This window comes from Haliotis rufescens, unplaced genomic scaffold (assembly GCF_023055435.1).
Source record: "Haliotis rufescens isolate VD_foot unplaced genomic scaffold, xgHalRufe1.0.p SCAF_12, whole genome shotgun sequence".
In the NCBI taxonomy this organism is placed as follows: domain Eukaryota; kingdom Metazoa; phylum Mollusca; class Gastropoda; order Lepetellida; family Haliotidae; genus Haliotis; species Haliotis rufescens.
The window spans coordinates 21271394-21285698 of record NW_025963802.1 but is presented as its reverse complement, the minus strand read 5'-3'; the positions used below and the strand labels follow the sequence as shown (position 1 = coordinate 21285698).

At 39.4% G+C, this 14305-nt stretch overlaps 1 protein-coding gene across 2 annotated transcripts in view; it reads right to left on the bottom strand.

Annotated features, from left to right (window-relative positions):
- The window catches only part of LOC124150009, a 359724-nt gene extending 352406 nt beyond the window's left edge, over positions 1-7318 (bottom strand). For both annotated transcript variants that reach the window (XM_048393436.1, XM_046521880.2), the window contains exon 1: positions 7188-7318. In XM_048393436.1, coding sequence (XP_048249393.1) covers positions 7188-7248 — 61 coding nt within the window. In that variant the 5' untranslated portion in view covers positions 7249-7318. The remainder of the gene's footprint in view (positions 1-7187) is intronic.
- Positions 7319-14305: the final 6987 nt, after the last annotated feature.

The window sequence follows — 14305 nt, the reverse complement described above, 5'->3', positions numbered from 1 at the left end:
CATGTTCCACATACAGAACGCAATGCTTGGACAATGCGAATCGCCATTAATACATATTTCCCCCTGAGTGACCAGTGGCTAAAACTGACCAAATGACGCCGCGGCTGACTATGAGAGAGGCTTATCCTGTATTACGACATCTCCCGGGAACTGCAAGGGCCTGTATTAAAAGCCTTCAAATTACCCGTGGAATTGCGTGAAGTAGAGCTTCACAGATGTTTCATGACCAAACAAAATATAACTTCCAGAAAAAATCAAATCCTTAAAGTGAAAATGTGTTCACAGTCATTTAAATATCTGTGAAGACGTTATAGTGAGTGAGTGCATATAAAAGGTTCTATTGTAGAAATATTCCGGACAAACCAGTGTCTCATCTACAACGTTCTACATCATCCGGACACGATGACACGCAATCAGAAAGGTCACTGTCCCCAAACACGCAATCCTTATTTCGACCTTTACTTATTGCTGGAATACTACCTAGTATTTCCCCGGTTTCACTGTCACTTTAATAATAGGCTTCTTCCTATAAAATATAGCGTGAGAGCTGGTATATATGGTGGCCGAGAGAGGACATCGCTTTCTCGCTTTCTCGCCCTATCGCTTTCTCGCGGTATAGCAATATTCCCTGTTGGCCACTATAGGGGTCGCATGTGTTATGTGTTTCTATACAATAAAAAGTATATACGTTAAACAACATCATTGAATTGTTAAACCTGACCTCAGTGGGCGGAAGCTGAGTTGGGTTTTAATCATGAAAGAGTTTTTTCCAGTAACATTTCAAATTATATACTCACACGCAAAAGAAACGCAAGTGGTTTTAAACAAATAGGTAACAAACACGGAACCATAACTTGATACGAGTTTTAGCATCTAGTGAAGCCTGATGGTGTTATCAATATTTTTGGTTGCATTTTGGAAGCCCCGAGTAAAAACGCAACATAAAAAACGAATCGCCAAAACGCACCATTTCAATGAATATGTGGGTATAATGCACCCATTTCTCGCGAAATCGAAAATGCACGAACTGTCACGAACTGTAGTGGGTATAAAACTGTGGCCGATTCTTGGACCTACCACTCCTTGGTCAACAATGCCATGCCTAACTCAAATTCAGAGAAACCAGGCTATCGGACGTTTGGAAGCTGGAGAGTCTGTCCAAGATGTTGCCCGTCATTTCAACGTTAACATAACCACAATTTACCGTCTCCTGCATCGATACAATGCTACACAGACCACAGATGACCCCCCTCGGAGCGGTCGTCCTAGGGTCACCACACCTCGACATGTCGGCAGATTACCCGTCAACACCAGCGACATCCGTTCCTAACTGCAAGTGAATGTGCTCGACAGACCATATGAAAACATAATCGACACATTAGCCGGGACACTGTGATCCGACGTCTCCGTTCCAACAACCTCAGATGTCGCCGACCAGCACGTCGTCCTGTTCTCCAACAACGATTTCAGTGGGCACAGGGTCATCGCAATTGGCGTCATCGTGAGTGGAGGCGTGTCATCTTCACTGATGAAAGTCGCATTTGTGTCTCCCATGCTGACGGAAGAGTCAGAATTTGGCGGCGTCGAGTTGATCGTTTCGCTGACAGAAACGTTGTGGAAAGGGATCCATGGGGTGGACCTTGCGTCATCATATAGGCAGGAATTGGACTTAATGCGAGACTGTGCTTTCTGAATGTTGGTCAAGGTCGGGGACACGGCGTCACTGCGCAGCGGTATATCGACAAAGTGATCAGACCCCACGTTGTTCCATTTTTGGCACAACATCAACAACACATTTTCAAGCAGAACAACGCTCGTCCCCATGTTGCCAGATCTACCATGGCCTTTCTGCAACAACACAACATCCGTGTTCTACCGTGGCCAGCTCTCAGCCCTGATCTGAACCCCATCGAACACTTGTGGGATTAGGTTCAAAGGCGTCTGCACAATGTGCGCCCAGTCCCTACAACTGCAGATGAACTACGCACAGCTGCTCTGGATGTGTGCAGGAGGATCCCTGGTGCCTTCACAATTCGTCTGATCCACTCAATATACAGGAGATGTGTGGCAGTGATCAATGCTAATGCTGGTCACACCAGGTATTGACTGACATTTGAGTATTGACCCGAAACTGTGTAAGCCCTTAACATTTGAAAAAAAACAATTATGTCATCTGCCTTTTAATCCCTTAAACTGTCTTCAGTCAATTTTTTGTCAATCTTGCCCTATTAGTATTTCTTGTCTTTACTGTTGAAAATAAATAACATGTATACTGCATACTCGACTTGCGTTTCTTTTGCGTGTGAGTAAACATATGGAGAGAATTTTGAAATTTTCTCACTATCTACTTAAACATAACTTAACAGTTCAGACGTAGGTGCTTTTATAACAATCCACGGATTTCTGCGTAAAAAAGAATTTGATTGATTTATGGCTCTATTTAGGAGTTTTATTGGATTCCCCCGCCCCCAGGCCAGGTTATCTAAACAAACAGCAAATAACCCCCTGCATTCGCGCTGAGTAGTACGTACTTCCAAAAAACAATAGTGTTTTCCTAAAAATAACACAATGTTTATTCTGTATTAAGTAGATGTCATCAAACTGGAAGTTCTCACCCAAGCAATGGTAATACTACCGGATCTCCATTATGTAATTTCTAGTTTTGGGATGACATATTGTTCTCAGTAACCATAATGTGGAAATATACTGAACAACAAAAGTTCCTGTGACATTGAATAACATTTAATGCAAAGTTATGTTTTTTACCAAATCTGAAACAATTTCGGTTTGCAACAGATAAAAGACTCCTGTAAGTGTTCAAATGGTTTCAATTTGCCATACTGACTTCAGAAAACGCGTGATTTCATTAAAAAAACAACATGAACATGCCAAAATGTCAATTTACAAATCAATAGCGTGTGTGTCCACCTCTGGTTGCGATGCAAGCAACACATCTTCGTCTCATGGAATGGACAAGGCGTCGCACAAAGTCGAGCAATATGAGGCCGGGCGTTGTCATGTTGAAAGGTAATGCCTGGGCCATGACGACGCAAAAACGGTAGAACAACAGGGCCGATGATCTCGTCGCGGTATCGCTGTCCATTGAGATTTCCCTCTACCACTATCAAACGGGTCCTCTGTCTTGCTGTAATCCCACCCCATACTAAAACGCTGCCGCCCCCGAACCGATCTTCTTCCATGACACAATGATTGACGTAACGTTCACCTCGACGTCGGTACACTCGAATCCGTCAATCGCTGTGGCTGAGGTGAAAACGAGATTCGTCAGTGAATAGAACTTGTCCCCACTGCATCGCCGTCCAGCGTAGACGCTGTCTGCACCACTGTAGACGTGCTTGACAGTGGTTTCCTGTCAAAATGGGACGTCTGGCGGGTCTTCTGGCGACAAGCCCTGCACATCTGAGGCGACGACGTACGGTTTGTGAAGATATTTGTCGAAGGGCAGGGATGCTTCTTGCAGTCACTGTTGCTGGCTGGAATCGATTTCGTAGGTGTGTTGTTCGAATCCAGTTATCTTATCGATTATTGGTTACGCGTGGCCTGCCACTCCGAGGATGATCTCTGACTGCATTCGTCTGTTTCCAACGTTGCCATAAACACCAAATGGTGTTTCTGTGGACGTTAAATTGTCTTGCATCACGTTAACATCACGTTGACTCGATCCTGCTTCAAGCATACCAATGGCTCGCAGACGCTTATTTTCGGACAGGCGTGGCATTTCGTAATGTTGAATAATTGCGTAATTTTGTTGTTTTTCTGAGTGGTTGTTGTCAGCACGATGCTAAACAATGCATATTGAATCCCGTTAACGCACATGTTTTTATACCCGTTCTTGGGTAGTGAAATGCATGCGTTTTTGTGACTTGATTCCATACGTGTACAATATTGAAAACAAATACTTTACTTGTTTGAAAAATACACCAAAATATTGGTGTCACAGGAACTTTTGTTGTTGAGTATAGATAGTTGAATGGTTTTATATTTGAGTTGGTATTTCCGCTATTCAAAGTGTGCAGTGAGGCCGTCTTATCAACAGTCATTTCTGAGACATAAATGCAAAGTTTTATTAATTAAATCTACTCTCATTTTTTGCATTTATAATTAACTCTAATGTTAATTTCAAGATTTACAATATATACCATTCAAAAGAAGTTAAAGAACATCCGATTCTTTCATATGACTATGGTTAGTCATTAGAGAAAGCGAAAGAGCGAAAAAGCGATAAAGCGAGGAAGCGATAGAGCGATAGAGCGAGAAAGACATAAGACGATAGAGCGAGAAATCGATAGAGCGAGAAAGCGAGAATGATGAAGTGCATGTAAAATAAAGTTTAACTTTCCCGCCAGGGGAGACTAGAGACTCGGATGTTCCCCGCCGTGATAGTACTGGATTATTGTTAAAAGCGACGTGAAACCATTCGCACTCACTCACAGCGGTGGTTATAAAATTACTGTATGCAAGTACATATACTTGTAGATTTGCACAAGTCAAGAGACACAATTCAAGTTAAACATACATCAAATGGCAAAAAGAACATTCACCGACAACAGTATGACACACTGTAACATCATATACTACCGAAAACAAGTTATAGAACATCCATAATTATAAGATTGTATTTTTGCAAAACAATCAGCCATGACTAATTAACCACAGTCTTCTGATCTTCTTCTGAAAAGTAAATGTTTAGATTTTAACCTGATTTATTTAGAGCGTATTGCCATGATCTGCCACGCGCTTTCGGCGTGATGGTTACATTCAACTGAATAGGCCCGTTAATCAATCAATTACATTTTACGCAAAACTCTGTGGATTGTTTTAAAATCACCTACGTCTGTACAGTTAAATTATGTTTTAAGTAAATAGTGAGAAAAGTTCAACATTCCCACCCAATTGCAGCAGATATCACATGCGGCCCCTATAGTATAGTGGTCAAGGGGAAACTGCTTAACCGCGAGAAAGCGATAGAGCGAGAAAGCCAGAAAGCGATAGAGCGAGAAAGCGAGAAAGCGATGTCCCCTCTCGGCCACCATAGGTAGTATATCTATATACAACCAAGTGTGTACAGCATGTTTCTGTAGCAAATAAACAGTTACACTATCTATCTCAGTCTTCCGACCTTGGACCACTCATTTTTTTTGTGGTGAATGCAGTCGATGGTGAGCAGAAATACTGAAGGGACAAGAAGTTGATGCCCCTTGCCAGATACATATAGACAATGCTGATCGACATGTTGTAAACGTATTGGCTGATGATGATCGATCTGTTCACAACCGACAGGAGCCAGACATCGCTCACACTTACAAAACATTTCTTATTAAACATGGCCAACGAACATGATCTGTGTACACATGTCAACAAATCGAAGTTCTTGTGTGGTGTCTTCTTGTACCGGTACATTTTTTATTATATTATAAATTTATATACCGCACTTATCCAGATACTAGTGTTTTAGTATCTGCTCAAATACGGTTTATTTGTTCCTCGACCAGTGGATCCGAATGCATTTCAGTTAACATTATCAACTCCCTGGGGAGTATACAACCCAAGCTGCCTGGGGGCTAGAGGATTTTACATCCACTGTACCTACCAGGTGCCCATTCCCTCCTGGACAACCAGAGGCACATTTGAACTAAGTCACTGGCTGGTCACCTACCATAGTATGAGTATGTTGTTTTTAGTGTACTGTACACTAGGGGTAGTGACAACAATGTAAAGACCTGTAAACACCGTTGGTCTATAGGCTGAATAACAACCCGGTCAGTAGCGGGATACGAAGCTTACTAGCCTGGCGCTTCAGACCATTTGCCCACTCTGCCCTATTTACAAATACAGTATGTACAAGAAAGATTATATTCTCATGAAAGTTGTAAGTCCGAAATTCTTTCAGCCCGACAATGTTATTTATTTTCACATCAGTGAAAACTACATTACAGTAAGACATTTGGCTCTTCTTGACAAGTGAAGATCCTGGGTAGAATAGGTCTTAAGCAACACATGCTTGCTGTGAAAGGCGACTATGCTTGTCGTAAGAGGCGACTAACGGCATCGGGTGGTCAGACTCGCTGACTTGGTGGATGCATGTCATCGTATCCCAATTGCGTGGATTGATGCTCATGATATTAATCACTGGATTGTCTGGTCCAGACTCGATTATTCACAGACCGCCGTCATATAGCTGGAATATTGCTGAGTGCTGCGTTAAACAACCAACCAACCAACCAACCAACTTCTTGACAAGTAACACGTTCATCTCCTTACCAACTACGTCAGCGTTTTCAGTCGTTACTGCTTCACTCATGGAAATATCAGATGTGTATAGACATTCAATGAGATATGTACATAAATATCCTATATCTATTAAGGTATGTGTTCAAAATAACTAGTAAGTATAATTACATGCGAAGCAAGTGTATTAAATGATTTAACGCGCAACGGCATTGTTGACGTGATACCTTTAGCATTGCCGTATTATTTAGTTACGTCATCGAAATACTTCTTGACGTCATGTAGCTACGGCCAGCTGCTCAAAAAAGTTCTGGTTACTGTATACCTTTTTCGCGAAGATTTGCCGGTTTACGTCCACTAGAATGAGTTTCGGCAGAAACTCGAGGCTGATTATTCCCTGGCTTTGGCGTTTTATATTTAAAGAGGACCTACTTCCTCTCTACATCTAACAATCAATTATGGCAAGTAAGAGGTTATTACATTCGCCTGCATTCAGAATTTACGTATAAGGAATACAACGATTCTGACACGAGTTTGTTTTAAGTCAGTATGATACACACGGCCATGTCTACCGTCCCTCTGCATCACTTTAAGGTTTAAGTCCATGTACACTATATGTTGTTCCGTTGACCCCATTCACGTGGTAAAACGCGCGTGACGACTGTTGGTCTAGTACTTGCGGATCGAGAGTTCCCCCGCGAGTTCACCCAACCCCCAGATCACGCGACAGACCTCAGGCGTTAAGGTGGATCATATGTCAGTACTATTTGCTATTTACGATAGTTTTGCTTGACAGCCTAAACATTTTATTAAAAGAAGCCACAGTCTGGAAATGTTAAAAAAAAGTTTTTTTAAAAGTCCTTTAGACGCTTCATTTAACTTTACAAGACAGAGACACTCTATATAATCGTGCGTATATCCAGATATATAAATCTTACCTTCAGGCTGACATGCAACCAGCGACAAGAAAAACAGAATCGCGATCCATTGAGGATCCATTCTGATAGCCCTGCCGAAATGGCGATTGCAGGTTAAAATTCGTTCTGTCGACGCGACCACCCTAGACCTGCTAGGGTTTCTAAATTTGATTGTGGGTGTTCATAGGTTTATATACCTGTTCCGCAGGGTATTCATAGCGGCTGAGCAAGGATCTCAACACAAGGACTAAAGAGGCGTGTTATTAACAATAGCAGGTGGGGGAACATACTTCGTGTGATTGGTGAATTCCCCCGGGTAGGCTCCTGCATAAACGTGGGAGGGACGCATCAGTGGATAATGTTTTTTATGGCTAGAAAATAAACTGTCGCATCTGATGATGACTGATGAAAAATAAAAGAAGCTATAAGACATCCCGAGGATTGAAGTTTGACGTTGACAGATTGATGATATACTAGTACTTATTATCAATTGCGCGATATCTTAAAATCTTATGGAAGCTGAACACAACTTGATCATCATGTATACGGTCCGGGAATGACCGCCAGTGACTACAGCTATTCATCAAGCTACTCGTGGAGTATTTCTATGTTCGGACGCCGTCAGGTTATTTGGGTGTTAGCTTGGGTGTTTTACGTCATATCTCTTACAGGAATGTTGTGTAGATTTAAAGATAAACGTGCACGTCAGACACCTAAAACATTCAGGTGATTTCACGGGTCAGAAAGCATATGGTACAATTCAAAACAGGGAATTGAATCGGGTATCATTCTTCACTGATGCGTCAAATTTTGTAATTTCCTCCAAATTTTGCCAAGCTCTTCAATACTGCTACCCTGATAAAACAATTTTGGAGCACGCTCTTTGAAATCTTCGTAGAAGGAGCATGCACGATTGTACCTCAAACATTGTGAAAAAAGCTGGACCTGCTGGATTATTACTCGACATAAAGGGAGAGCTAACTATTGCAGCTGAAGTTATCAAGGCTTGTGAAGATATTTTTGTCATGCTGAATCTTTATGCATAGATCTAAATATGAAACAGATAAGTAGGTTGCACAGGTCTCTTTCATTTCTAGGGCATTGGCTATGTGACCAATGATTGAAGAACATCAGGACATCTATATACACGTACCTTAAGATAACCTTCTTAGCCAAATTGAATATTCATAAAGAAACAGATCAGCAAGAAGGGGCACTAATGGTGCCCATGGGATGCCTACTTCTTGCCCACATTTCTGTCGGGTAGTGAGGGTTGAGCAAATAGAAGGTGAAGTGTCCATCGACTCGATGTGGAGTTATAGGTTAATCACTTCCCCTCGGCATAAAAAAGAACATCATTTGATATATAAGATTTTACATTTTGCATGATTTTACAGAATTGTATTCTTCTGCAACCACGCTTACACCTGGAAAAATTCATCTCCAAAATAATAACATTGGTATTAAAATATAATTCACAATTTAGGCAGAGCTTCAGATGCAATAATGAATGGTTTCTATTATATTTAAACACGTCACATTCTAACCGTGAAGATCCGGGTAAGAATTGATCTTCAGCAACCCATGCTTGTGGCAATGGCCGACTAACGGGATGGGAGGTCAGGCTCGCTGACTTGGTTGATGCATGTCATCGTATCCCAATTGCGTAGATCGATGTTCATGATGTCAATCACTGGATAGTGATTATATACAGAATGCCGTCACGTAGCTGCAATATTGGAGTGAGGCGTTAAACCACACACACACACAAAGAAAACATGTCACTTTCGTATATCCTACATAAAAATAACTTGCTATCAAATATAGTCATAAAAAACCGCGACATTCTGAACAACGCGGTCCAATCCCAGGTAATGCACACAACTAACTACTGGTTGTTACAGTTCATTTCAACATCATGTCAACGGTATTACTGAAAGTACAGTCATACCTCTGCTAGAAAGTATATTTGATATACAAAATAAACATGTCATCATTGTGTAACACAAAGATATACCACTGTAAGCCAACAAAGAATTACCGCTTAATTCAGATCTGAGGACATCCTATTACAGGTCACGTCAGAGCGACATTTTGCGAACTTTGATCGACCAATGAAATAACTAAAAGGAAGCTGACATTAGCCAGTGAAAAAGCCTATTTCTCGAACGATAGGGCACTAGTTTCAAACTGGCGACTTCCATTCCAGATTGTGCATTGAAAATATTTTGACAAAGTTTCGATTAAAAATTTGAAAACTAAACCAAACAGCATTCTTGAATGTCATATATATGGCCGCGATTGCATGGCAGTACTCCCCACGTGCTGTGGAAATTATCTATATACTTATAATTATATATTGTTTGCATTGTTATATTGTTTGCATTGTTATACAATGTGGCAGAGTGATATTTTGTACATACAAGTTAGGTTTTAATTCTATTTACTATGTCTTACTTTTGCCATATAATTGTATTTCAGTTTAAACATTAATACCATAGCTTATCTGTTTTATATTTATCCAGCCTTGACAAACCATAGCACTGCATGCTTTTCACCCACAGCACTTAAAAAAAAGTACTCATGGAAATGAAAAAACCCTGTTTTGCTGGATTTAATAATCGGCACAAAGCATTACGTAGATGTAAATACGAAATAACAAAACAACTGGAAAAGTACTAGTCTGGATTTGCTAGTTTTATCTCAGTGCTCAATACAAAATGTACTTTACAGGAGGTAATTTGAATGCACTTTCAACATTCAAAAATAAAACTAAGTCCAAATTGACATGGCAGAAACAGGCTATAGGCATTATGCAAATTAGCCTGGAAAAAAGTTATCAAAACAACAATAAAAATAACAGCTATGTTTATGTACATAATAATAATGACATGTAAGTTGTTGTTTGAGAAGGGAATATGTTACTTTTACGTTCTGATATTTTGACGATGATTCACTATCCCACAATGCCACTCACAAATCACTAACCACTGACAAATCACATGCACGTGGGTTTCAATCACCTGTTTTCACCTGTCGTCAAGGTGTCATAGGTCATGGACATTCACCTTGATCTACTAACACCTGGTTATGCTCAGTTTCACAATAGTCTGTTTTGTTCATATTTTTACTTTTTTGTACGTGTAAAAAGACATAAAAACCTTTGATACGCTGTATTTGTGCAAAGGCCCAATTAGTACTGATTGAGTTGTTTGAATTTTTATATATTTTGTATATTAACTGCATTTATTTAAAATATGAGATCGAAAATACAGGTTTTTTTCATTTCCGTGAGTACTTTTAGTATCCCAGTAGACTACTCTATTGATCTCTGTGGTCACTCACAGCTGACCACAGGTGTACCTTTGTTTTCTAGTGATCTTGGGCAGTTGCCAGATTACACTTGACGTATGTACATCATCGTCATTTTGTGTATTTCTAATTCTTAAAGTTAGAAATAAGTTGTGCTAGGTTTATTGCTAGTCAGGTTGTGTATTGAATTCACAGTTCAGTGTATTCTGGTTATGATTATTTTATATGATAAAGTATTATAAAGCAGTTTCTTTAATTGATAAATATCTAATTTATCCTAGGCTATTATCATCTTAACTTGAACATTAACTAAGTAAAACTAAACCCTAAATAAACTCATAGTAATTCTATACCTCATCACATTAAGGTAATTGTGTATAAGAATGTATGCTTATGTGTGAAAGTGCATTATTTAAGTAATTTGATAAATCCCTGTTTTAAATACCTATTTTACTTTTGTGTTGTGTAAAGTTATAGTGTAAATAGTATCTGCATTAGTTTATACTTTGTCAATGCAGATGTAACTGGCACTATCTTAGAAGCCTTGGTCAAACGGCACAGGTTTCACCAATCTGGTATGTATTGTTTATGTGTTATTCATGAATGTATAAATGTATGTATCTATATATATGCTGACGTCGTATATCTTTGTAATCATCATGTAGTATTGTACTTGTCTAATGTAATGACAGTAGACAGGGTTTATGTTTAGTTTAATTGATTAATAGGGTCATTGTGCAGGTTACTTACTACATGAGTAACATAGGTTTCTCGCTATATCTCGCTATTTTAAGTTCATGTAATTGAACGTCTATTAGATTTAAAGCCATTATGTATATTATAACAATGTCAATTTTTTATGTCTTTAGTGTAGTATCATTTATACATTGTTTCAGGCAGTATGTTCTCGCCTTTCACATTTCTCTTCTAAGAGAATAAACAGCCATCAGCTCACACCCTGTAGCCGTTCGTTGTGTTTGGTGCTACTACAACAATAATACAATATTATATTTATTGTACCATATTTATATTATATGTGTAAAACCACTAAACTGACATATCTAAGCTTATAATTGTGAATTCTTGTAACATGAATAGCTTCTAACTGAAGTCGATTATTATTTAATCTGCTTCGGTTTTAATGCGCTGGATAATTGTATGTTAATTGTTGTATTCCTTGTTCCAGGGTGTCAGTTTATCATCAAAGGGAAAATAAATAAACAGACCTCACACCCTAGCCTGTGTCATTATGTTTTGCTCCATATGCACGTATTTCTGGCTATAACAATAGTCATACATGTACACTTCGTGATCAACGTTAACTAATTCAAGCATTCACTTTTGAAATTATTTGGTATATCGTAGGAGTATCCATATAATCACTTTTAAAAGAGGTTCTTTTAGACTGACAAAGGAGATGCATGTATGGTACATATAATATATAAACAATATGATGTGCTCCTCCCTTTGGGGGAGACCCTGACCCAGGTAAGAAGTATTAAAACTGTGTGCCTCGACTGAAGTGGCATGTCGACATTATATTTTGGGGTGCAGTAAGAGAGGGTTGGTAAAGCAAACCGTGTTTCGGCATTGTCAATATATTTCATGGACGGCCATTGTGCTGTTTCTTTGCACTTGATCACGCCCAGAGGTGATCACGTGTATACGGTTACGCTAAACATTCCTTCATGACACACTTAATGTCAAGCCCTAGTCCCTCTATTGGAGCACACATCTTCTGAAATGTGAATATTGGGGTGTCGTAGTCCGTTATGGGCCCAGTGCAAACCATACGGAACAAGATGGCGTTAAATAACATACCTAAATACCAGTAGATTGGGTGGGTTAGGAATGATTAATAATACCTAAATACCAGTAGATTGGGTGGGTTAGGAGTGATTGATAATACCTAAATACCAGTAGATTGGGTGGGTGAGGAGTGATTTATAATACCTAAATACCAGTAGATTGGGTGGGTGAGGAGTGATTTATAATACCTAAATACCAGCAGAATGGGTGGGTTAGGAGTGATTAATACCATACCTAAATACCAGTAGATTGGGTGGGTTAGGAGTGATTAATACAATACCTAAATACAATTAGATTGGATGGGCTAGTAGTGATTAATACCATACCTAAGTACCAGTAGACTGAATGGGTTAGGGGTTATTAATACCATACCTAAATACCAGTATATTGGATAGGCTAGGAGTGATTAATATATTACCTAAATACCAGCAGATTGAATGGGTTAGGAGTGATTAACACCTTACCTAAATACCAGTAGATTGGATGTGTTAGGAGTGATTAATATATTACCTAAATACCAGTAAAATGGATGGGTTAGGAGTAAAGTTAATACCCTACCTAATTATCAGTAGATTGGATGGGGTAGGAGTGATAAATACCATACCTCAATACGAGTAGATTGGACGAGTTAGGAGGACATTTAATACCATACCTAAATACCAGTAGATTGGATTGGTTAGGAGTGATTAATACAATACCTAAATACAAGTAGATTGGATTGGTTATGACTGATTAACACCATACCTAAATACCATTTGAATGGATGGGTTAGAAGTAACGTTAATACCATACCTATATACCAGTAGATGGGATAGGTTAGGAGTGATTAATACCATACCTAAATACCAGTCGATTGGTTGGGTTATGAGTAAAAAATGCTATACCTAAATACCAGCAGATTGGATGGGTTAGAAGTGATTAATAATATACCTAAAAACCAGTAGATTGGAGGGGTCAGGAGTGATTATTACCATACCCAAATACCAGTAGATTGGATGGGTTAGGAGTGATTTATATCATACCTAAAAACCAGTAGATTGGATAGGTTAGGGGTGATGAATACCATACCTAAATACCAGTATATTGGATGTGTTAGGATTGATTAATAATGTACCTAAAATCCAGTAGATTGGATGGGTTAGGAGTAAAATTTATACCATACCTAAATACCAGTAGATTGGATGGGTTAGGAGTGATTAATACCATAACTAAATACCAGTAGATTGGATGGGTTAGAAGCGATTTATACCATACCTAAAGAGTAGTGGATTGTTGGGTTAGAAGTGATTAATACCATGCCTAAATACCAGTAGATTGGATGGGTTACCAAGGGATATATATATTTCTGTTAAGGTTCGTTTTTGAGGCTTTCATGAAATGAGGACAATTTTTAATTCTACTCCCAGAGCACATTTTCGTTTCTCTATCGAACCCTTTTGTCCTACATGCCCTTTTGCCAGTGTGTTGTATTTTATGCCGCCCTGAACAGTATTTCGGTTATAATACGGTCTTTCACCTTGGTGTAGGTAGAAAGCCCAAAACGACATTCTTGTAAAACAACGAGCACGGGTATGCTGCTGACAGACGCAGTCATAATATACCCACAACTTCACTATCAAGCCATCTCACGGCTCTCACTTGTGTGGGCGTGTCTGTCTTTGCGTCTCACGGGAAGTATGTCAACTAAGTAGAAGGTCCTTTCCTATCGCAAATATCACTTGGCAACTATCTGATGGCGAAATATATCTACACGTTCGTATAATGTGGGTATTTATCATTACTGTCTTTTCCAAAACGTTTACTGTGCTTGACAGTTTTGAGTCCTCCTCTTGAGAAGGCAAATATGCGTGCCACGCCGGACAAATTTGTCTTTTGTCTTGTCGGCCCAACGAAATAACTCTCGGGAACGTCCGGGCAACGTCTTGCCATACTGTATGCACAGAACGTTTGATAGTAGTCCTTAGTTGGTTGTTATTCCGGACCGTCAAATATTTAGACATGACTCTGTAATTGGTAAA